Source organism: Ischnura elegans, chromosome 6 (genome assembly GCF_921293095.1).
Source record: "Ischnura elegans chromosome 6, ioIscEleg1.1, whole genome shotgun sequence".
NCBI lineage: Eukaryota > Metazoa > Arthropoda > Insecta > Odonata > Coenagrionidae > Ischnura > Ischnura elegans.
The window spans coordinates 78,868,292-78,894,449 of NC_060251.1; the positions used below are offsets into that span (position 1 = coordinate 78,868,292).

The 26,158-nt window shown below is 39.1% G+C and overlaps 1 protein-coding gene across 1 annotated transcript in view; it reads right to left on the reverse strand.

The window, feature by feature from the left end:
- Positions 1-26,158, reverse strand: part of LOC124161039 (cysteine-rich protein 1-like) — a 115,607-nt gene that overhangs the window by 82,023 nt on the left and 7,426 nt on the right. Inside the window, exon 2 of the mRNA XM_046537186.1 lies at positions 20,702-20,917. Coding sequence (XP_046393142.1) covers positions 20,702-20,741 — 40 coding nt within the window. The 5' untranslated portion in view covers positions 20,742-20,917. The remainder of the gene's footprint in view (positions 1-20,701; positions 20,918-26,158) is intronic.

A 26,158-nucleotide genomic window follows, 5' to 3' on the forward strand; every position in this document is an offset into this window, starting at 1 on the left:
TTAGACACGATTGCTTTATGAACTGTGTGATCAAGGTTTAATGAAAAATTCTTGGCTCATTACAGCATTTTAATTAATGATGAAATTAGCACGGTGTTCAAGCATCCATCTGATGATACTGTACTTAGCGCAACTAAAGTAGTAGGTGGGTAAATTGCCTTTACCTTAGTGTAGCAGCTAATATAAGAGACAGCAATATCTCCATTTCAAATATCTTAACCTTGTCCTTTTATCGTTTTCTAGCAATAATAAAGCACTTCCACTTAATGTCTCCCAAATCAACAGGAGTTGATTTAAGTATTCATAACTGCATAATTCAATAGTAAATAATTCTTACCAACAGAAATATATTTCAATCGGACTAAATGTTATAGTTATCATGCATTGTTTCGAAAACATTATAAAATTCCTTTCTTCTCCTTTCTCTACAGTACTTAAATGAACCTTATAAAATTTTCCACGAGTATCCATTCAGTCATTTTTTTAATACCAAACCAAAACAACTCCACTTGCTTACAATGACATCCAACACTTTCCTCTCATTCATCACCACACGCCACTGGACATTTTATTATTGCCAGCCAAACACACCGCTTTATTCCACCACACCAAAAAATGAGATGCTACAAAACTTCACCCTTCATACTCCCTTTGTTTTATAAGCTGTTGTGTCTACAAAACACGTCGTGACTACCGCAAATCATTTTTACGTGACTTATCATTGCTAATGTGAAGCCATGACACCACATTCAAGCTTCCAGTTTTGCTTTAATTCCTTATTTTAACCTAAAGGCAATTCACCGAAGTCCTGCCATAAACACCGCCTAAACCAATGCTGGCGCCTTTATTTAAAATCTCCCTGATTTCATTTCACCCCAGCTAAAAAAAATAGTCTCCATTGCCACATCTCAATCTTTCGTGCAGTATCACTTTAACTTTTGCCCATTATTACTCAATTTCCCACCCAAGTGGCATATTTCATTTCATTTGCTCACTGACCCCTCCCGTATTACACGAACGACGCGGCATTTACACGAGAGAATCTCATCAGCTCATTTTTCACACAATCCATGCGTGGTAGATGCGAGAATAAAAGCTAAAATAGGCAAAGTCAACTATTTATTAGCTCAAGACCCAGAGTAGGAAGATACTCATAATTTTGCAATGACGATGACACGTCCTAGCAAAGCATCTGCTCTGAGAAAATCAATAGAGATGCTGAGTGTCGCAGATTCGGAGGACCCATGCCTAGTCCAGACTCCTTTCCTCAATGCGGAAAGATAAGCATATATACGTGAAGAGGAAAATGCCGTAATATCTTCTACTATGTCCACAATCTAGAAGTACGGATTGATGGAGGATAGTTCCGAAGAAGTTCCGCAATATCAACGCGCAACACAAGGAAATGACGAACGTCGAAAAACTGCAAAATCAGCATCTAGCATTATTGTAAGGGATAAGGAAAAATCCGCAAGCCTTAAACTTTAAATACTCATACAAAACATATCTTCACACTCACGCTATCGATTTAATTCCATTTTGTCCCCTACATTTTATTATTTCTTCAACCTTTGTCTTCAAACGGTCTATTTTATCTCCATCGGAATCGTGATACTTTTATTCCAAAATTACTGGCGTAATGAATTCAAATGAAAATCCACAAATGAAGAAGTGTGGTACGTAGTGATTACTGTACGTAATGAAGTACGTACAGTAATCACATGTGTCCAAGACATCCGCTACGACAATGCGAGGACTACCGTGGGATTGACCAAGCGAGAGAATTCATTGGTTTCAAGAATAACTTTGATAGTATATAATTAGGTAGAGGCCCTCGCTTTAATCAAATACCAGCAGTCATAATCAAATATATTGAAATAACCAATCAAATAAGCATAAAGTATTAAATATTAAGCTACTACACATCTCGATTACAAGTATTCGAGGAAAAATAACGTTTCGCAAATCGATGCCATAAATACGAAACTAATATACAAATATGCACAGTGAGCGAGCCACATACGGTGATTCCGAGGGCCGGTAAGGTTGTTAGCACCACGATAACTTCGGACCATTGCCTCAATTTTTACCGCAGTTTAACAGAGGAGAGGGGTCACTGGACCTCAAGTGAGTATAAGACCAGTATAGACTGCTTACCATGACTTATTTTTCGAGTCAACGTCGAAATAAGTGACAAAATTACAACAACAATATGCACGGAAAAACGTTGCATTAACCCAGTTTCGGAGAATTTAACACACTGAATAAGAGAGAGGACAAAAGTTTAGCCAGGAGTTGTAATAACCGTCCCATTGAAATGAAACGGCGACTCTAAGTCACAAAACAAGGATTTCGGCTCGCTATCACCGTCCGTGAGTTCACATCCCGCCGCGGAGGGAGACGACTGCTTCTCCAGACGAGTGATTTCAGCAAGCGCTTTCACGCTCCATTGGTTTTCACTTCATCCGCGTTGCTTTCCCAATTAGACGGCCCAAAAGTGGACGGTCACGGAGCCCAAGGACCGGCCGACATTGCGTCGCCAACGGGACACACTGAGGGCACGCAAAAAGAAAAGGGGAAAAAATTATTTAACGGCCCCAGAGAAAGAGCTAAAAAAAGGAAAGTCAAGAGGCGATCGTTCGAAATTGGATGGCATGCTATAAACCACAAAGCTTTTGGTTGTATGCTAGAAACAAAACTTATTCTTCCCTTCCCCATTCGATATTCCAAGACATAGGGACAAATATAACGCTTTATTATACACTTTAGTTTTACTATAATTGTGGTGCACACAAAATATGACACGAATCGGTCCTAAATGGGTCGTTGGTTAAAAATAGACATACTCCCAAACTTACTTTAATCTCAAAATACTCCTTCCATTAGACACACGTGGACAAATAGACGAATACGACCACGGTTTTAGACCAAATCGGTGACTCAAATACTGTCGTATTTGTACAATAACCATGTTGATAGTGTGTGCCTTCATCATTGTCACAGCAGACAAGAGGAAGCTTACAGATAATTGAATATACCAATTGCATGATATAATGCTGAATAATATCTTATATACACAGATATAGATATAAGAAAGTGAGCACTATCTTTTCAATAAAGACCCCTGTCTTTGAAGTGCATCCACCTCAACCCACAGTGTGGGACAAACACTGAATCCAAGAACGCCCATGATTTACCACCTTATTAGGAAAAAATTTGGGATTAAATTTTTGGCTGCGTTAGCTAATTTCGGTGGATTATTAATCCAGAACGACATCAGTGTGTGTAGCAATAGTTAAAAAAAGTTACGTAAATATGAAAAAACTGAAGGTATTCTAGTTCAGTTATTAATTCGAGCGTTCGAAATTCCAGGGGTGTACAATAGGGCGGATCGCAAAAATCGATTTTTTTTCAAATCCATCTGGCCCAATGAAAAAAAGTTGTGGGACCGATCAAAAATAAGGCCTGAAAAATTTGAGACCTGTACGTGAACCCCTGACCCTCGCTCAAATGCAATTTAGGGGGGGAGGGTCAAAATTCGAAAAATATAATATTTTATGGTCATTTCCTATAGATTTTGCCGAGTTACTGCCCTATTAGGGCAAAAATTTCGTGCATTTTGACGTATCTGCCACCGTTTAGCCACAAAATGCCTAATTTGAGTCCGCGTCCGCGAAGAAAATATTCCAACGCCCACGCAGCGTCGCGGATACCAGAGCCGCAGGCCGATCCCTTCCCCTCCACGCTCGCTTCTCCCCCTCCCACGCCTCTAATACAGCTAAATTCATCTCGCGCATGCTGCTAGGAGGTCGTTATCTTTGATAATATAAATCAGAAGATGGTAGAAGGTAAAAAACGATGCGTAGTGAGACGACTTGTCCCTTATTTGGCGCCTCGTCGTCGTTAAACAAATCGATGTTACCAACTTTTAGAGAAGTGATGAAATATTTTTAGATCTGCGCACGCAGGAAAGGAGACTACGGTCTATGAAGACGCCTCTCGAGTGGCTTTGAAGGTTAGGTAACTTAGGTTATGCACTTCTATTCCGGTATTCTCCGACAGCTGTGACTAAATGGATTTTGGGTGAAGGCCGCCGGCGTCCCCTCCCCGCTCCCCCCTCGAACGCCCCAGATGCACCAAAATTCACACCAAGTGCGTCTTTCTTCGTTAGTCTTACTATTATTTGATGTATCAGCATCGTCCGGTAAGGAACAATCACGAAAGAATTACTCAATTACCTGCTTTCCAGTCTGTATATCTTATGTTAGTGTCACTCCTCGTCTTTTGCTGCTGTCAACAAAGTTTTGGTAATTTTTTTCGCGAATCTCTCGTCCGATTGTATAAAAAAAGGAATATTTAAATTTAAATTTGAACTTTCATCAATAGATTTTTAAATTCCACAGCGCTAAGCTCAGATATAGCCGAAGGAACCGGAGTCTCTCTCCTATATATATCATCAGCGGGTAGTACTTTACGTCGATATTAAAATCCAGCAATTAAAAATATCTCGGATTGATCGCCAAACGCATCCTTGCAGAAACGCAAATTGGGTCCCTAGATTACCCTCCCAACGTTTATGTCGCAAATCCAAGTCAACATAGTGCAATTAGCAAATAGACCACTGTAAAGGATGAAATAGGAATTGATGCTTTCCCGGCGAATGATGTGGGTGAACTCTTTTCGGGGTTCAACACAATTTATCCCTTAGGATGAGCCCCGAGTCGGAGCTTGAAATGTTGGCCATTATGGAAAAATTAACCCGGTGGGAATCCCGAGAAGAGTCTACCCACACTGCAAGGGATGTTGGAATTATGCTTATAGCAAAGGGATGATGCCTCCTTTTTGGGCGGTATTCGCTTGGTACCACCATAATAAAATCCTTTTTAATTCTGTGTATCTAATTTTCACTCGGAAAGGAATCGATAATCGCAGATTTTGTAACTTTTGCTAATCCTCCGACGGGGGAGGCAAACCTCCAAAAGTGGGAACCTGTTTCTTCAACTAACACCACACATTCCCCTCTAAACTTGTATTGATAAGTCCTCTTCCCTTTTTTCATCAGACATGAGTGTAGTCTTTCATTCCAATAAAATAAGGCCCTTTGATGACACCTCTCTTTTCTTATTCACAGTAATTAGAATCTTTTTCTGTCTACGTAAGTAATTATGGTACACTAGCTTGAATGTATCTTACGAAGTTATGACTTTTGCGTCAGCTAAAGTTGCGGGAACGATCATTGCGGTTGCTTGGTTCTTGCATATACCTCTATCACAGTTGGCAGACGCATTTTCCCCGAAGAAGTTCCAATTTGAGCTTATAGTCCTTAATGTTTATTTTATGAGGAAAGTAGAGATACAAATCGGCTAATTTCTCGCCAGTTTAATTTTCATCGGATGAATTGATGAAGAAAATTTTTGATACTATTTTCCCGTACAAGAATTGACGATGATGACTCAACACTCTCCTACGATTCCCTTTTTTCCTCAGTAGTCGAGTTTCTTCAGGGTTCAATCCAGCAGCCATCATCTTTCTTTTCGTCAGCTTGTCTCTCAAAATACTTCTTCATTGGGGGAACCTTATGCTCCTCCATGCACTTACACGCAAAAATATCGCATAATTTAAAATGTTCCTTTAAAGTTTTTGAGTCTTATACTTCAATAAAACCCTACTTTTGGCCTATTACGATTTTCCGTAAGTTTTAGTACTTCCTGTGGTACCGCTAAATCCATTTAGTCACATTCATAATGGAAGAGAAGCGCGTCACCATAGTTCGCACACCTTCATAGCCACTCGTGAGGCGTCTTCATAGACCGTAGTCTCCTTTCCTGCGTGCGCAGATCTAAAAATATTTCATCACTTCTCTAAAAGTTGGTAACATCGATTTGTTTAACGACGACGAGGCGCCAAATAAGGGACAAGTCGTCTCACTACGCATCGTTTTTTACCTTCTACCAGCTTCTGATTTATATTATCAAAGATAACGACCTCCTAGCAGCATGCGCGAGATGAATTTAGCTGTATTAGAGGCGTGGGATGGGGAGAAGCGAGCGTTGAGGGGAAGGGATCGGCCTGCGGCTCTGGTATCCGCGACGCTGCGTGGGCGTTGGAATATTTTCTTCGCGGACGCGGACTCAAATTAGGCATTTTGTGGCTAAACGGTGGCAGATACGTCAAAATGCACGAAATTTTACCCTAACAGTACAGTAACTCGGCAAAATCTATAGGAAATGACCATAAAATATTATGTTTTTCGAATTTTGAACTTCCCCCCCTAAATTGCATTTGAGCGAGGGTCAGGGGTTCACGTACAGGTCTCAAATTTTTCAGGCCTTATTTTTGATCGGTCCCACAACTTTTTTTCATTGGGCCAGATGGATTTGAAAAAAATCGATTTTTGCGATCCGCCCTAGTGTACAACCTAGATAAAAAACCATGCACAGTGAAAAATGAATCAAAACTAAACCAGATCCAAACACACATTTCCAAGGTTAAATTTTATTTATGACGCTACCTTAAATGCTCGAGGTGGATGAATAGCAGCAAAATTTCCATCGTTTTTAGCGTAGCAACTAGATAAATTATGAAACTTATTTTGAGAAAAACTGACCCAAGAAACAACGCGCCCACCAAGTTAAAATTTCGCATCGTATCGCACCAGCAACCGAGATAAAAACGCAACTACCAACACGGGAGCCTGAAAGATGGGGGAAGTAAAATATCGAAATCTTGGCCAGGCCTTTAGGCGAAAAACCAGGTCACGCAAATGAGCCCCGGTTGACATTCCCTTTAAAGCCTCAGGACGAAGCTATGCGCGTGCAAAGCGGGCAGCTATAGTCAGTGCTGAGCATCCTAGGGCCCGAAGAGAGAGAAATAGTCTCCGCTCTTCAAACCATGATAATAATTATTCAGATAAAAACTTTATTTTAGGTCTACATGGGACAAGAAACTCTGGCCGGTCCCCTATCCCAAAAAAGAACCTCATTCTCAACGTTACAATAAACTGTTAATACACAAAAATAAAATTCAACTCCTTATCGTGAAATCCATAAATATTTACTCTTCCTCAGTGTTAATTTAAATTCTCAGTGTTCTAATGACCCATCCGACTGGTAATTTGTTGAAAATATTATTCATGACTCAAGATTAATACACCTTAATTGTATTATAATCTCATTTATGCAATCTTATCCAATGAGATAAGGAATCAAAGAATTGTTTTCTTACGATGCAGTAGACTCTCTTCACTTTGCACTAATTTAGTAATTAACTGCATTGACGCAGGTTCGGTCGAGTCACGTAACCAGTAGCATCGAGTTAAATGTCCAGTTTTCGCAATTATTCAGTTTTCCTTCTCTCCGGGTCCGTATTTGCCGATATTTCCTATTTCAAAGCTTTTTATCTTATCATTTAATTCTATTTTTACAATATTAGCTACCACATGATGTGACATAAGTTGATTTTTAATGAAAGGTGCTAGGGATTGAGGTGTAAGAAAGTTCACTTTTCAAATATCAAACAACAAGTTTTCGTTAATTACGTTCTCCCACATTGAACGAAAGAAGCCATCTATTACACATGAATGAAATATCCATTTCATATTCTTCTATAAAGAGGAAATGTTCTACCACATCTTATCTGTAGTTGGAAGATGGAACGACTCCACCACATCTCACCTCAACTTGTTTTACCTTCAAAATACGCCTTCATATTCACTATTCTTTCTGCAGAAACTAGCATAATATTTTTGCCAATTTTAGAAAGTGTATTGTTTTCTTTAATTTAATGATGATAATCGAAGGCTCTACGTATTCAAGAAAACAAAGACAATGCCTTAAGTCAGACATGAACTGACTCATACAGTAGGCGTGAGCTTTCTTGAGGCAAGTCCGACGTACTTAGTGTCCATCCAAGTACGTCAGTGACATCACCACATTACCCTTGGGATAAACTTTACGACAGCACTGTGACGAAATCGGCGTGCCATTGTATTAACTTCGGCTCTAAAAATCTCAGACAGGCTGAACTGCTTTTGCACATCAACCACACCAATCTACAAACATGAAGGTTATAAATGTAAAGTTTTCATTTTTTCGAATGCTCAATTTATTTATATCGATTCTTTAACAACTTATTCTGCCTCAATGGGAGCATGCTTTACGTCAACTACCAATTCCGTTATTCGTGGAAACGGTGCAAATCCACAGGAATCTTCAATTCCTACTGAGAAAAAGAACTTAAAATGAATGCGAACTATAATCAGTCATGTGATTAATATCTATATATATAAAAGAAAGTCGAAAATCGTGTTAGTTAGAACACTTATAACTCGAGAACGGCTGCACCGATTTCAATGAGATTTGGTTCATTGGATTCGTCTCAGGCGGGGTTAACATATAGGCTATTAAAAAAAGGATAATTTCACAAAAAAAATTCATCTCTTTCCTATGGACATGCTTTTAGGAGTTATAGTAACACAACAATTGATAAGTCGGTCAAAACTACAAATTAAATAATTTGTTTTGTTTTTACCACTTTAATAACTGAATTTAGTAACAATATAACATTTTAATTACTAAATATATTCAAAATATTAATTAAATTGAAATTACATTTAAAAAATTTAATTCGAGCTAATTGTAAGCCCAGCCGTGGCCCAGCTCGAGTTGACACTTCACTACCGTGTTTGTAAACTAATCTCCAAGCAATTGTTGACAAACGGTAATGTCCGTGTTCCTGTCGAGGAATCGAGTAGTTTTAACTCATTTCCTTGGAATGATTTCAAATTAGTTTCAGTGAGCTCATCAACAAAGAGTTCCAGAATATGATTGATCTCCAAAAGAATCAAAGATGGTTGATTTAGCGAGCAAGAACTAAGATGCGGATGACTAAAACGAGGTAAATTCAAATAGTTCGTACTCTGCATGAATTCGAATCTTTTAAATGTGTAACAAACGAAGAAGAAATCACCAACTATCTATCTGAATATTTTAAGTCCTTGGACATACCTGGCTTACCAAGGCACGATTTACAGAAAAATGTAGTTTCTGTGTTCATGATCTTTCGAAGCCTAAACCAACCATAACTATCCAACGGAACGTGTTTGGTGATTAAAATAATTGGTAATGAATGTGATTCACGCAACTTCACTCAAAGGAAAATTCAAAGGTGAGGAAGTCCTTATTCCGTAGATTCCATTATCTCAACTCATATGCCCTTTTGAGCTTAAACTTATTCAATTTCCAATTCGTGTTGCATTCGTGATAACGATTAAAAAATCGCATGGTCAGTCTTTCAGTTTTTGTGTTGTTTGTGCTCATGTGCTAATGAAAACCCATGATTTTCTCATGGTCAATTTAACGTGCTATGTTCACGAGTCGATAAACCATCCTCTGTATTTCTTCCTTCCCTTCAATTGCGTAGCTAGGATAGGGGGTTTTGGGCGCAGCTAATACCACGGGTCTGTAGGGTATAGAAAACTCGCTAAGGTAAGCGGGAAGTGTGGGGGCACTTCCCTCAGACATTTTACAAAATAGATAAACAGTTCAAAATAGTGGGTTTTGCGGCTGTGTGAATAGTTAAATATGTTTTGTTTGTTAGTCATCCGTCCCCCTAATATTAATAACAAAATCTTTCATAAAAAAATTCTCTAAGCTCTTGGGGGGGGGGTTATTCCCCAAAACCTCCCCTCGCTGCGTCACTGCTTTGCTTCGCTATATTTATTTAGCTTCATCTGCTTCATCTTGCGCCTGATAACAAAACAAAAACTGTTGTTTATCAGAAGGTGCTTGACACAAGACATTAAACCCGAATGTGTAGGGCTCACCGTGGTGCGTTTACGCATGCAGTACGTTTACGCAGTGCATTTTTACCAAACAGAGATACTAAAACTGGCGCGCCTTAAGTCATTTAATGCAAATGCTGCCTCATATGGGCTTTTCTTGCACGATTTTGAGCATCAGTCAAGCGTCGGTCTGGGGTTGTGTCAACCTCCCCCCTGAATGGGCCAAGTGTATGCAACGGACTTGGACCTAAAAACATTTTTTTACAGCTAATAACGCAAATAGCCAACCACTGAATACGTATAATTTTTATTTCATGAACTGCTTTATTAAACCACAATGCCCAAAATTTCTTGAGCTAAAACGTAAGAAAATTTGTTGAAAAAAATCCGCGTAAACGTGCTCCGATCCACCCTAAGTAGATTCAATAAAGAAAATGTCTTTCTGACAAGCAATTTTGGTACTCATTTACGTAGTTTTATTGAATTTGTATCCTTATTTCATTATAATAAATTACACATGATTAAAAACGATACAGCCGCTCTTGATTTATAAATGGTGTAAGTAAACTGTAAGTTTATTAATTGTTAGGCGATACGAAGTTCGCCGGGTCAGCTAGTAACTTTATATTTTCAAACAAAATTTTCTTTAAGAGGAAGATTGCATTACTGCTGTTCTGGCTCTCGAGACTTTTCCACGGAAATTATATGATTTTATTCACTTCTCCATGCAAATATTTGGTACTGATTATTTCTCAATGTTATTTTCATTTGGCTTTTGTGACATACAGCAGAAACCAAAGATAATTTTCATACAAATAGGTTGAAATGATCCGTATTAAATTTTGACGACTTACTATAGAGCCTCGAAAACTGGATGAATGTTTAGTTGGATCGCACCAACGTCGATAAACGTTTGTGTTGATGTATGTGGCAATATGATTACGCTGGAGATCTAAGATAATACGCTTATGATAATACGGAGATAAGCTTTGAAGAAAAATTTTAGGATATCCCGGCGTATGACGATGTTGAAGTTGTTTCGGGTTTCCCACAGGGTAAGTCTCTCCATCTCTTTCGACGTTTCGGTAACCGTATCGTCCATCGTCATCAGGGCTTGTCTACGAGTTGAGTGATCCATGATACGCTTACGAGTACGAGATATGCTTTGTTTACGAAATTATAGAATGAACCCAAATGCACTTTAAATTTCAAAACTAAAAAAATCATAATTACTTCCGAAGTCATTTTACTAGGCTAATATGGGACATTGCAGGGCTACAGACACAAGAGCCCTGCTCCTCAGCACCGCCCTAGCTGTTTACATCACGTTCATCCAAATACTACTCCTTTAGCCGCCTAAATGAGCGATTGACGAGGAGTGTCGGGATACCAGCTTTTTGCCCGAAAAATAAAACAAAATATCAGCTTTACTCGTGCGCTTGGGGTTTTGCGACAAAGGCCATACTTTAATTTCTGAGCCTTATATTCATTTTATTTGTCTTTGGAAAAAAAATCCTACACTTTCGCGTTGGAAAATGCATCTCTAATTATATGATTTGCAATTGGACCTGGAAACAATGCCAACAAAGCTTCTTTTGGAGCTAACGAAGCTTATATTATTCCTGACCCTATGCGAACCAATGGGGACGCGTCCAGTGTGTTTTAACACGTTTAAATTTGCATTAATAATTAAAAAAGTAATGAGCATAATGGAAATTCATACGACTATTACAAAAGTCTTCAGCTAAAATTAATATAAAGAAAATGATGAAATATCAATCAGTTTTGTTTCCACAAAGGTGTAAATGAGTTACAACCATGTGGCAAGCAGATGAAAATGCGCCTGAAATTTAACTCGGTGCGAATAACGAAAAAATTAACATCAAAATGATTTTCATACCATTACTCAGGAGCTGTATTATAATTTACTTTGCATTAAAATCGAATGACCGTTCCTTGAACCATAGGTCATCCAACTCTGGTGACAGAATTTTGCAACGGATTGTAAACTAGCGAACGCAAAGGGATGCGACATGTCACAACGCAGATGCAACATGGATGGGCATGCAACTCAGACGAGAGGGCCAAATTGAGCCTCAACATCATAACTTAATGAAGCCGGCCTATGAACTGCAATAGAAAAAAGAACACGATAAACGGTCCTTTTAAGACGAGGAAGTCGAAAAACGCTACCCTCACTGTTAGCGTGTCAAAGATACTCGGATCAAACGGAGATCGCAAGTCGAGCGAGGAGAACATACTCAGCGTGATTACTTTACTCGAAGCGCGAAGGAATCCAGACCGGGTAGATCACTTTTTCAACCTCATTTCATTCACATCGTAAAAAAATTCATAGAATAAACACGCGATATATGCCAGCGCGAGAAATGAATTGCCGCGATGTGAATGTCCTTAAAACTTTGCAAATGAAATCAATAATTACACGAATATAAATAACATCGATGGTTTCTCAACTGACAGTCTAACATTGTTTCTTCGTTCTTTCTGGAAAATTTGGTAAAGTAAATGGGGAAATTTTAATGAACAGAAAGCATTGGTTGTTGCTAAATTTGACCAGAACTACAGAAAGACAAAGAGAAACAATGAATCATATTCCGACAACAACCTATCACCCAGATGAGGAGATTGAGATAAAAATTATATATTCAAGGATAGTTTCGGAGCATTTTAGTAAATCCGCCAACCTCTTCCATAATCCTCAAAATCAACACAAATAACGGGCGCACCATGAATATGTGAGGAAAACGGTGAAATCAATGAATACGATTAGCCGCGACATAAAGTGTAATGGGACAATTAAGTAAGACGTCAACTCTCGGGTTTCTGATAAAATACGAACTCAATTGTTGACAATGAGAAAGAGCAGCAGGGGGGAGTTTCAAGGAAAGACAATGAATTTACAATACGAGAATATTTCTTTGACGCATGAAAGTAAATGATTTCTGTCGCAAAATCGTGGAAAAGAAATTTCCTGACGTTTCCTTGAAGAGAATACCCGGAAAAAATACGTAAGCAGTATGACTTTCAGAACGGAATGAAATATTTAAGTGGTAGTAAGAGTATAAAAAACACGCCAATGTTAAGCCGGGGTGCTCCAACCATAAACAAATTCTCCCTGTCTTCCCCGAAATCAACATCCATGCAAAGGCATTCTATTATTGACTTATGAACGACTACTCGCTCATCATTATCCTCGCAAAGGTGGAGTATCTTCAAACGTTTTACAAATGGGTAACTTTATTCCAGTCAGTTCAATATCACTCGAATATTTTGCTATCCTCCGCCTGTGCTCAGAGCCACAATGTTTTTCAATCCACTTAGGTGATACAAACTGTGTTTCAAAACAGCCTAATTTAGCAGAAACACTTTATTCCTGATTTTGCGACAGTTACTCCGCAAGTCTCCATTCCATTTTCTGGGAACGTGCCTATATCAGCACTTCGGAGTTTATTACCCACCCTTCTAAAACATATTAATTTCACCTTCTTTATCACATTAAATCTTCCAGCCCATTGTGAGTACATCGAGCGGAAATTTCTTGGAAGAATGAGAGAGCCTTCGTAAGGTGTCCTGGCATATATATGTCACACCTTTCTCGATCCATAACGGCAAACCCATTTTTAACCACACTGGTCCCCCATGCAACATTCGTCCGGAAAACAAAAAAGCTTGACTCTTCAACGGCATTACGGGAGCGATTGCATTAAAGTGGCTTGGCCCTTGTCCATGTTTTTCGAATAAAGGTTAATTATGCTACTCAGTAATTGATTTGTAACAATGCATGCGTAAGGTGTAAAATGAGTAATAAACATGAAGTATTACGGCTGAGTTTTATGAAAACACTGATAACAATTTCATACCATTTACTAAAAAATTGGGACATACATGATAGTTTTATGTTCGATGATGAGATTAGATATATTATAAAAAGATATTTAAAAATTACTAATCATTAAACCTTTTTTCTCGTATAACGAAAAATAAAAAAATAAAAGAACATATACGAAAATCGTAAAATATTTTTTCTGTATTCAATTTAATGAATTTGTACTCTTTTGAGAAAGCAAAAACTCTGTATAAAGATTCCCATCAATGAAAAATCACATCAAAGAGCAAAAAATACGCACTAAAATTCACTCATCCTTCGTTAACTCGGTAATAACCGTATGAAGTTCCTCCCAGAAAATCATCAGTCACCGGAAAGAAGAGTTTCAACCCCGTAATCCTTGCGTGTTAAGTCCCGAAATTCCAAGGTTTCCAGCCCTGATGAGATCCCGCGATTCCGGTAACTGTGATTCCTGAGTTAGTGTGAGAGTGAGATCGTACGAGAGGAGTGAAGGGAATTTACAAATAAAAATGGAAAAAATGCACGCGCGACTCGTCAGCGCGCTAGTTTTTGTCCCACAAACGACCCGAGAACGGCTCAAAATCATATCGATCGCAAACATACGGCCAAGTGAGGAGAGGAGGAAAGGGGTCAGGGGCTCAGCATCCCGCCCCTCCTGCAAGGATGTAACGACTTGGACCCACCCCGTTCAAGGTGATGAGACCTGCATCCCTCGCGCGCGCGTGGCCCCAGGATTCGACAACACGTCGCGACATGATGCGTCGCCTCGGGTCACGCGTGAGTACATCTGCACCTACATAATACCCTTCGAGCCACTTCTATGGTGTTTGGCAGGGGGTTACCACTCATCAGCAAGCAAGAGGATTCCAACATGCACACCACACGGTCATAAAAATGTTACCTATACCAGCAAATTATACTTCCACATTCATGCCAAGACAAAACTTGCCAACTACATGATTATTATTAGCCAACAATCCAAAGATTGGTTTGACACAACTCTACACTGCTGTCTCCTATCCGATATCCTTTTCATAGCGACGAATTTCTTCGTATTTACATCCTTGACTTGTACAATGACCAACTTATTACGGGTCTTCTCTTATCCTTCTTCCCTTCCACTTACACATGAAAGCCAAATGTCAATGAAGCTAGAACATGCAAAACATGCTGTTAGAAATACTAGGTAAATTCAGAAAAATGCATCAAGGAATACATAAAGTAAGCTACACTACAGGCCAACTAAACTATTTGCAAGTGCCAACGCCGACGTAAAAGTCCCTTATCGATCGCAAAAAAGGCATTCTAAATCTATCTGACCAATAGCCCATCTTCCTTATTTTATTGTTATAATCTGATCTAAAGGAGTATGTTGTCGATCGAAAGATATGGCTAACTTCCTAGGAAAATAAACTGCTCTTGGATTGAAGCGTTGACATGGGAAAGGTAGTAAATCACTAAATGTGAATTTTTCGGTAGACGAAAGGAAGAGGTTTGCCAACAGTGTTAAGCTTTTATTGGTATACGAATTTCGTCAATCGTAGCAACTGATATATTTTTGCAATTGATTCTCTACCTTATCCAGGCCATTGGAATATGCATTTACCACCTTCTCCATGAATAAATGAAATTTCGATTATTTATGACTAACTACCTTTCCCATGTCAACGCTTCAATTTACGTAAAAGGTTTAGTCTAGTTTCCAGCCTACGGTCTAACACTGGTTCCATCCGAGTTATAAAATACACACATATCGAATTCCAATCCAAGTTTCCCATCTAATTATACACCATGTACTAACTAAAGTATATCTTCGGAACGTACTAGCCCACCGAAATGTACCCACGTATGACCTATACGCTCGTACAACGATGCGGCCATGTGCGAAGAATTGATTTATTTATGTATTCTAACGATTAAGGTAAGTTTACATGGAGTACTCGAGAAGCATTCTGGGAGCCTCCCATTCCTTCAAGCACTCTCCTCTTCAATTCGCAGTAAAACCTACACCCTTCCATTCTAACTGAAAATCCCATTCTCTTCCTTTCTCTCGCTCGTTTACCTAACATTCTACCCTCTAACAGTTTCGACCTCCTCTCCTGCTCAGCACTCGCTCCATCCATACCTTCTGTCTCCTTCGTATCCTATCGAGAAGCTGCCTCCCCTCATCCACCATGTCCACTCCTTCGTTTTCCTTTTCATCCTCTCCATCAACTTCACTTTCTCCATTCTCCTCCTTCTCCATATAAATACATACACCACGTTATATCATATAAGTAAAGCAGTGGCGCCGACTCCATGGGGCCTGAGGGGGCCCGAGCCCCCCCAAAAATTCGTTACAGATGTGAGGAAAAATGTGTCAGGCTTGTCGATTTTCCCCAGAGTGTCCAGATATCGAGATTCGAATGATCAGGGTTCTAATGTTGACCAATTGCTCTTCTAAAATGCTTAAAAAACTTAAAATTCACTATACTTATAAAAAATTTACCGGGGCAAGGTCCCCGGTTTGGGCCCCCCAATATTTTTTGTAAGTCGGCACTCCTGAAGTAAAGAGATAAGGAGTTTAAGACTGAAGTTATACAATTTCTGTTCCGAAATAAAATAAATTTAGTCAATAATTTAGCCTAAAATAAAATGAATATTACGCAATAAATAATTAAATTATAGGGATACGAATAATTCGTAATAAATAATTAAATTAAAAGGGTAAAGAAAATGTCATCTCAAGATGATTGAAAATCTGCCTCCTTCATATTTAACCGTTGTTTCGGCTTTAGACAAAGCTACGTTGCTATGCCACAGAGAAATCATAGGCAAGAGGAATTTTCGGAAACTGCGCAATAGTGAAATAGCATTATCTGAGATCAGGTGATGGGTGAGACTCGCTTATATCGAATGTAAAGCAGGAATATGCTTGTTATTTTAGGCCACTTTCCGATTTTTAATATGACTTCGGAATCTCTCTTACAAGACTAAAAATCATAAAACGGCAGAGGAATAAGGAAAGTTGAGGAAGGTAAAGGATCTTCACCACATTTTTAACCCGAGATAACGTAGTTACTTCCAGGTGGTATTTTATAGATGTGAACTTCTGCTACCAGAGTAGCTGACGGAGTAGCAGAATAGCATAACCAGCGATGGACGACGCAAGAAAGATATGGTAGGTCACCCCAAGCGAAAAGGGCATTCTTACAACGGAGGAATCTACCCAAAGCTGGGAACATTAAAGTTTTGTAATAAGGTAGAAATTCATCCACATTTGGAGCATGCATACTGATAGAAGTTAGCGTGATTGATGACAGCTCCGGAGAATTCAAGGTTGGAAGAGTTCGAAAAGTGGCGTAACAGAAAAACAACGAAAATCAAATAGACCGCGTGAGTACTTAACATGGAAGTCTTAAAGAAGAGTAGAAGACATGAGAGGTCTTATGAAATCCTTGAGAAAAAGAAAGGAAAATTCAACCGGCCACATCACGAGATACGTAATGTGAAACAATCGTTGAAGAACAAGTGGAAGAGAAGAACGGTAAAAGAGGGGCAATGAGGAGGACGTGATGAAGGATATAAAACAGGAGAATTCTACACCTACATAATACCGAGGATAAGGAGGATTCTCCTCTCTGATAATACACTGCGAGACAGATCTAGGGAGTTTGGCACAGGGTGATCAATCGCCAACATGCAGAATGCGCAAAATAACAAAATGAAATACGTGCGCATTCATTACAAGGCAAAGCATGCCAAATGTTAGTAATTCCTGAAACAAATCCATGCAAGATTAGAACAATGAAAAAAATAAAAACATGAAACGAATCGACCTAAATTAAAGAATTGCGTAAGTGTAAAAATATGATGAGAATAGTCAAAAATTAAATTAAACTAGCGCTGTAACTCGTCATCTACTGATATTTTTCAGTTTTGAGAAAAAAAAACCTTGACAAAAAAGGGGAATTTCCTTCACGAATATATATTTTCCATAGTCCATCAACAAATATGATTGCGGTTTTTATTCACACCCGTTTCCACAGCTCACAAACTCCATCCGTTACAGAGCGGATGCACCGAGAGCGACGCGACCCGCTATAAAGTTTTTTTTTGTTTTTGTTTTAAGGACGAAGGGCATGGAGCGTCAGCTGTTCCGCTCTCGGATTACGTGATTCGGGTAGACGCCACGGAGATAATGAGCGAGAGACCATACGAAGGCGGGGAGCAACCGTACGGCTCTCTACTTGGAAGCGCTGTAGATAACCACACTACGAGGGAAAGAGCGTTGTTTCCATAAAGTAAGCAAGGGAGGCCGTACAAGACGGACAATTATCTCCTGTCAACATGGTCAACCGCATCGGGTTTTAAAATCTTAAGGCTTTCTGCCACGCGGTCTTTGAAGCAAGCCTTTTCAATAACGTCTTTTCAACATTTTTAAGACGTCATCACGGTGCCCAAATCTACAGAATATTTTTTTTATTCTTTATTTATTTTCATTGCCCCAAAAACAGCGCTCATTGGCCTTTACAAAAAATAACAAAGGATGACCATAAACAACCATGCCCTGGTTAGGGGAAGCTTACCACAGCGGGACTCGAGCCCGCGACCTTCAGCGTGGAAGGAGAGGACTATCCCGCCGCCACCGAAGCCGGCGGGATACAGTCGGTCAATTCACACACTGCTTAAATATGGGCACACTAAAGGAGCGTTCTAGAAAGAGAGTATTTTAATTATTCTAATCCTTGAAAAGCGTGGTTAATAATCAATAGAAAGACGATTTTAGAAATTAATGGTTGAGGGAAAAATCATCACGGACACTTCACCAGTATTTTTTTCAAGAGAAGCTTTTTATTAAAGTATTCTAGCGATTAAGGTAGACTCCCATCGAGTACTTAAGAAGCACTCTGGCAGCCTCCCCTTCCTCCATGTACTTCCCTCTTCAATTCACAGTAAGGCCTACCCCCTTTCCTTCTATCTAAAAAAAATCCTTTTCTCTTCTTTCCTCTCCCACGGTTACCTAAAATTCTACACAATAGCACTGTTTTCAACATCCTCACTCCGCAAAGTGCTCCCTCCATCCATACCTTCTGTCTCCTCCGTATCTCATATAAAAGCTTCCTCTCCTCACCCACCATGTCCAGCACTTCGTCCTTCCTAATGAGAAGATTATACCCAGAAAATTCTGGGCAGGTTGACTGATGATATCGTATGCTCTTTCAATTTTTAGGAACAAATGTCCAACATTAGGACGTATGCTTTAGAAAAGTAACATTTGAAATTTGCTCCAAGTCTTTAAATAAAATGCCTTGACATTAAAAAGCAAAACCCATTCCATAGAACAGAGTTTAACAGAAACAATTGTTATTTGTTGTAACGAACAGAAGTGAGTATGGTGAGAGTTCCAGGATAGCATACCGTAAGGACAACTCGGGTGGTACGTAAAATTCACGATAAATTTCGCATTTTTTCGTACATTCCCAATATATCCTCCGAAAGACATCCTTAAGTCAGTAACATATACTGACTAAATTAATCGAAAGTAAATGAAAAATATCAAACCACCCATCTACGCTCCATTGCGCACAATAATAAATATTATTAATGCATGTGAACAGCCATCGGCATGCCCTAATGAAGTGCTCTTTTGTATGCAAATGATGTAGGAATTCATTTTCCATAAAAAAAATTTACCCAAGAAACTTGAATGATAGCATAAAAAACAGTAATATGCGACGGAAAGAGAAACTCACAGAGATCAATAATTTACATATTTTAATATTCATGCATGCATACAAAAAAAACACTAACTTCCAGTAAACCAAGAATCACGAATATAACTGAATGACTTCACACGAAATCACTAAATATAACAATAATGGCCTTACGGGTGCTTGTTAGATAATGAAGTAATGAATGTAGCAACAGACCACCTTAAATTGTTTTCACTGGAAAATGCGCACTAAAAGCTAACAAATAACACATGAGTATTAAAAAAAACAAGGGGAAACATGCGGGAGAAAAATTTATTAGAAATTTTTGAAATATTTTCTCAACCGCACGAGTTCAACTGAAAATCGATATGACCTGCTTTAGCAACCCGCACCCCTCAGCGAGGGAATTTGCATCCTCCGGCCTTCTTGCGATCAGCTGTTTTAACAATAGAGGGATAAATTCGCACTACGGCTATGCTTATACGTAAAAAATTAATCAAGTCGTTGTACAATCGCCTTACTCCTATTCTCATACTTATTTTACCATAGAAAACCACGTAGCATCCTCATCTAATGACGCAGTCCGAGAATGTAAACAAACCAAGTATTAGATCCAATTTCCTTCCTATTAGACCAAATTGGCTTCAATTTTAATTTTGATGGGCTATAAGATTACTGCACAACTGAAACTGTAAACAAATGCAGCAGTTGCCACACCATCACGAAGCAGAAGTGGCGTGAAATGGGTGCCTTGGGGCACCTACCTGTACCTTACGAATTCCAAGATCAGGGTATTTACGTATATATGATATGAAACAATAGTACATTAAACTTTAAAATACGTATGAAAAATAAGTACGGTAACACACGGAGCAATACTTCATGCACACCTTAAAAATGCTAAACAGGGACTTGCAAAGCAATTTCCATATAAACTCAGCTACACCAGGATTTGACTGGAGCTATTCGCTTACGTTTTTAATCTAAACATCACATAAGTGAGCTCTTCAAAAAGGAAACCGCGGTTACATTCCAACTCAATAATTAGATAAAATTACGCCAGGGTTACATTAAATTTACGTGCAGTGGAAAATTAAATATGTAAACATGATCACCGCTTCCCCATTCAACACTACCATTAACATATTCCAGACGGTTATCATAAATCGGGGGCAGACTGGAATAACAACATTATCGACGAAATGGTATCCAATAATTGATTTTTTTTAAAGGAGTGGATTTGGCCCCTGGGGACACAGAAGGCCGATGCAAGCGCGAGAAGGCTTACTGCGATCTGGAATACACGCGCACAAACTTACACAAAAACCGATCAGTGAGAGACAAGAAGGTACTCACCAAAGTACACCGGCTTGTCGCACTTGGGGCAGTTGGGCATGGCGATGACACTGAGTGGAAACCCTTGACACGAAGGACGAGGAGCAGCCCAACACTGAGATGGTCGGCGATGAACCGGTTGAGGAGCCTTTGTTGACGTTCCGTTCGAGTATCACCAGCGCGACTGACCGAGAAACGTGTCTCTTGCAGCTCTCCTCGATTCACTACGTGCCTGTGCTGCAGCGAGGAGAAAACGAGAGTGAGACACAAGGCGTTTGGATACGGGAACTGGGAGGGTGGATTGGTGGGGGGGAGGGGAAGAGGGGAATCGCAGGGAGGGGAGGGGAAAGCTAACCGCTGCCGCCTGAAGGGCCCAGTGACCGACAGAGGGCGGGCGAGCGGGAGCTCGGTGACGTCATCCACACTTTTCCGCGCTGACGCCACACTCGCACACACGACTCCGTGGGAGAAGGGTCGGCGGGTGTGGGTGCGCCCCGCCACCGCCTGGCTGGATCGAGCAGCGCCCCGCTTAAAATGTTTATACCGGGGACCTCCTCCATTGATTCGCCCCGCAGGCGACCCTTCCCTTCCGCCAAGGCGAAGGGTAACTACCCCTCTCCGGATGCAAGGCCGTAGCGAGGGGGGAGGGGAGCAAGGAGTTCAAACACCCCCCTTTCCAAACCGTTTGGAGGATACAGTCACAGGTGTACACACTCCAAATTAACCCCCGAAAAAATTTCTGAATACGGCCTTGCGCGAACGTACCACTAAAGGTGCACGCATGACCCCACGAAGTGAATGCTCGTGAAGTGCTCGCCTTGCCAACAGGCCGTTATCCACGGTGAATGATCATGCGAATGAAATAATTCGCAGAGAACAACGGAAAAATTCGCGAATGAACCGTCATGCAAATGATTATTCAATACTCGCATGATCCCATGAATGACGGCAGTGCGAATGATTCCATCCGTATGATCATTCACCATGCAAAGCGGCGTAAAAACTTGTAGGTATCCCTTGATCCAGACCGATGTGATACGTCCCGTTGCTCCCGAAAAGTATCAGCACCATCAGTATGTGTTATTTACATTTTTTACCAAATGCTTTTGGCAAAGTTTATGCGAGAGTAAAGCTGAAGATTTGGGTTGAAAAACAGCATGAAGTCTTGAGTACCAAGTTGACTCATTCAAATTACACATACATAAATAGGGATAAGTTGTTATTTGATCAATTACTCATTTAAATATCACCTTGGGTGATTGGAGAGTGGCTGTGTTAGTTTCATTGGTTGAAGGGATCCACTTCGTCCTAGGTTGAAGTTCATGTCATCTCACATTATGATTTTTTTCTAATTATACTGCTTTCACATAAATTTCGCCAAAAAATGTTATTTATACAAATAACTTATAAATGCGACGTTGATAAGTTATAATTGAAGGTTTAGGACATACCACTTGCACTTCGGTAAGGAGCAATCAGTATATCCGTGTACTCAGGAGCGGTCTAGGGTTATTAAGGGCTCTCGGCCGGGGCTCATGATAGGACCCTCCTTACCAGGGTTTGTGGTGGTCCTCTTGCGGGAAAATTTAGGAAATTGCATACGAAGAAATAGATTTTGGGGCTATTCTGGCTCTAAAAAACCTAGGTAAAAGTTAATAAACTCTAGAAATTTCGTAATAAAAAATATTGTGAAAATTGAGAACTACACAGCTTATAAAATTTAATAATGTAAGTATAATGGTTATATCACCTATTTTATGAATTTGTTCCATGAAAGTGCAATGGCATCTAAAAACCTCTAAATCAACATTTTTCAATACCACTTTCAATAAAGCATCAGGTTCTCTTTTATCTGCTGATACCTTTATTTTATTTATTTTTATAGAATATTTTTACTCTGAGTATGCTGCAAATAATGAAAACGCGGAATTTTATAGTTGCAAAAAAAATCGGTTCAAGTAATCTGAGTCTTTTTTATGACACCTTTCATAAAAGTTTCACAATTGACGCGAGCGTTGTGGGGTCCTCCAAAGCTCGGGGCCCACGGAGTTTGCCAACCAACTGGCCTTGCAAGACCGCCCCTTTACGTAAGTACTTGTATTTTGAGCCTACTGAATGTGCTTCTAATGGCGGAGGCTAAGGGCCACATGGCAAAAATTTAATGATTAAATTTTTTTTTTAATATTTATGATTTGTCGCTAATTTGTTTTTTGTTACATTATAGTCCATATTGCTAAATAACGGTATCGGGTGATTCTGAGATGGAGTCTTTACGAAAATTTAGCGAAATATTTTTAAACGCTGAAAGATATAATCTACATACTGACATAAATGTCTTTGATAAATAATGTATTAACCAAATTAATTAAGCCTTAAAATAACGCAAAATCATGGATCTACGATCAGTGGATGAGGGAATATATGGGATGTCATGATTTTAGGCAATTTATTGGGCAAAAAGGTGCAAAAATGAGAAAGAGCATTAATCGTATGAAAATAGTTTAGTTCAAACTGTATTAGGTAAAAGGTTAATATACCCACACCGAAATTTTAATCAAAGACTATGATCCTAAGGATCAAGGGCTTGTTGAATTGCGGTGATATGTCCCATGTTAAAATATAATATGTGAACTTTATAAAAATCGGAATATACAATAGAATAAGTAGTTGCGGAGAATGCCCAGCGATTCCTCGCTGTAGACGAAAAAATTTCTTCGTTTCGGGGGTACCCGGGCCACCTGTTAGGCTGTTACCCCCTTTCTACTATACCCTCTTCCAATTGCATTTGTGTCCCTGCTTACCGCTTTAAGTTGCTTTTGTTATTTTGCTATCTGTAACTACTTACTATCGTTGCTAAAATTATAACTTGCTGTAAATTGTTACTATTGTTGTGATCTTTACATCTTATTGCACTGAGTTTACTATTATTAAATATCGATATTAGTCCCTTCCTATTATAAAGTAGTTTCATTTTTTTCTTATGTTTGTTATAGCACATACAGTTTATTATGGTCATATTTATACATATCCTTCCTGCTGTTAAACCGTTAAAACTATCTTTCTGTTAATATCCGTCCCATTATTAGATGTTTTTGATTTTTGCATAATATGCCCACTTTTCATTATTATTGTTTTTCTTCACTGCACATTTATAGTTCTTGCTGTCATATTGATGCGTATCATACGTGAAGTGACCTTATTTATCTTTTGTATATTGAATGTAAAAATGGTGTTACCGTTGGAAGAATATTTTTTTAACCGTTCACCACTGATGTGCAGCCCAAATAATTGTATTTTTCCGCCAGCTCAAATTTGTGAACATGCACTTTCATGGGAAGCCTCTTGTTCCTTGCTCTACAGACCATTCGAGAGAGTTTTGTACTCTTTCATATTATTGATGTGCATAATTTATATTCACAATCCATAAGAAGCGCAAGTAGAGGCGATATTAATGAAAGTGACATAATTCCACATTGCCCGAACAGGCTACAAAGGCAACATCGCGATGTTCAATCAAAAGGTCACAGTGAGAGTGATCAACGTTCTTCTTAAGAGGTCACCGCATTAAATCAGATCACGTTGGGTAACTGTGCGCCGACTCATTGTATTCCTAACACATTGAATTCATAACGAATATAGCTATTCTTCGTAAATGCTTTCAAGCGAACGCATCTTTCCGGCTCGACCGGTATTTTTTTGTAACGGATTGCTCCTTTAAAATTTTTGGAATCATTTTGAAATATCAAGGGGGGATGTGCTTGGCACTGATCGGAATTATTCCGATCATTTTCATTCCGAATGGTTTATTCCGATTCGTTGGCAACGCAATCGGAAATTATTGTGAAAATTTTCGCACCGCCGCGCCGACTCTCTACGATGCCTCATATCGTCGCCGGAATGAAAATTTTAAATACAACACATTCCGATCGCGTTCCCAGCCAATCGGAATCAGCCACTCGGAATTAAATCCGTACGGAATAATTCCGATTAGTGTCAAGCACAACCCCCATCGCGTATATATAGTAGATCCCAGTCAAGATTTAGCTGTTCCTATACTTTGAAAATCTCGCCTAAGACTCTTCTCAGATGAATAACTTTTATATTTGAGATACTGGAAAATATTAACAAGGGTTTTCTCAATATGCCCTTAACATTTCAGCATGATAACATAATTTTCAAACGAGTAATATGAAGCGAAAAATACAGTACCATCGACAGAGTAAGGATTACGCATACTCCACAAAATACACAATATGTTAAAATCAGAATTAAAGAACATGGTATGAAGTTTTGTTTTCTTTAAAAAGCAGGTGAAGAGTATTCATAATGCGAACAATTATTATCCATAAAGTTGATAAATAATAGTTCTATGTTAGACAATCAATGGGCTCTCTTCCATCAATGTAAGGAAAGAAATTGCGTCAGAAAAGAGACGCCAATAAATAAGGAGGAGCTGATGACGGAAACGCTGGGTAAAATATCGAAGAAAAGGCTAGTTAACTTTCTGATGTATTCTTTCTGGGGTATGTAGCGGATCTAAAGCCGTGTTTTGAGGGAAGGATAGTACGTGCATGAACCAGAAGAAATGAGATGAGAAAAATAAGTTTCAAGGATAGAATGAAGGGTAATAGTTCTTATTGTAAATGAAATAGGGAAATTCATTGTGGGAGGGGTTTTAGGTAGGGTTGACTCGCAAAATGATCCATATAAACCTAACCTCACCGGGAGAATGCCTTTAAAAATACTTATGTCACACCATTGGCGTAACTAGGGATATGCTGTGGGGGGGGGGGGGTGGAGGGGAACGGGACCCCCCTCCCCAGGCAACGAGATTCTGGGAAAATTTCTGAAAAATGACATGCCTGGAAATATACTTTACATAATTTTGGCACTTAAAATTTAACTTTTAGCAGACGCTGTTATTATAAATCAAAACTAAAATATTTTTATTTTTCCGAGGCTTTGGGGGGGGGTGGATCTATCCCCTCATAGTTACGCCACTGTGTCACACCTACAATGAAATTTAAGGTTAAAGAAATAAAAGACTACGAAAAAAATATTGTAACACTCTCGAAAACCTTCAATGAAAGACTGAGCGCATTTATTTAACGATATGGCCCGGCCTTGGGATTCAAACGAGTCTTCATGGAGAGCAGAGAATGGAAGTATATTATGACGAAAATAGGGACAGTTACACATAAATCATTAAGATTACTAACTGGATGTAAAAAAGCTTGGACTGTATTTGGAGATAACAAACAAGCAATAATGTTAATGACTAATTTTAAAAAAACTCAAATCAAGGACAAATAGAAACATGAGAACACATTCTCCTAAGCGTGTTGACGATAATTAGAGATTGACTTACAGGAACTATTATTTAGAATTCAAAGTATAAAATATTACACAACAGCGATATGGCTAGAAAGGCTTAACTATACTGCAAATAGGCGCTTTTGAGGCACCAAGAATACGTTA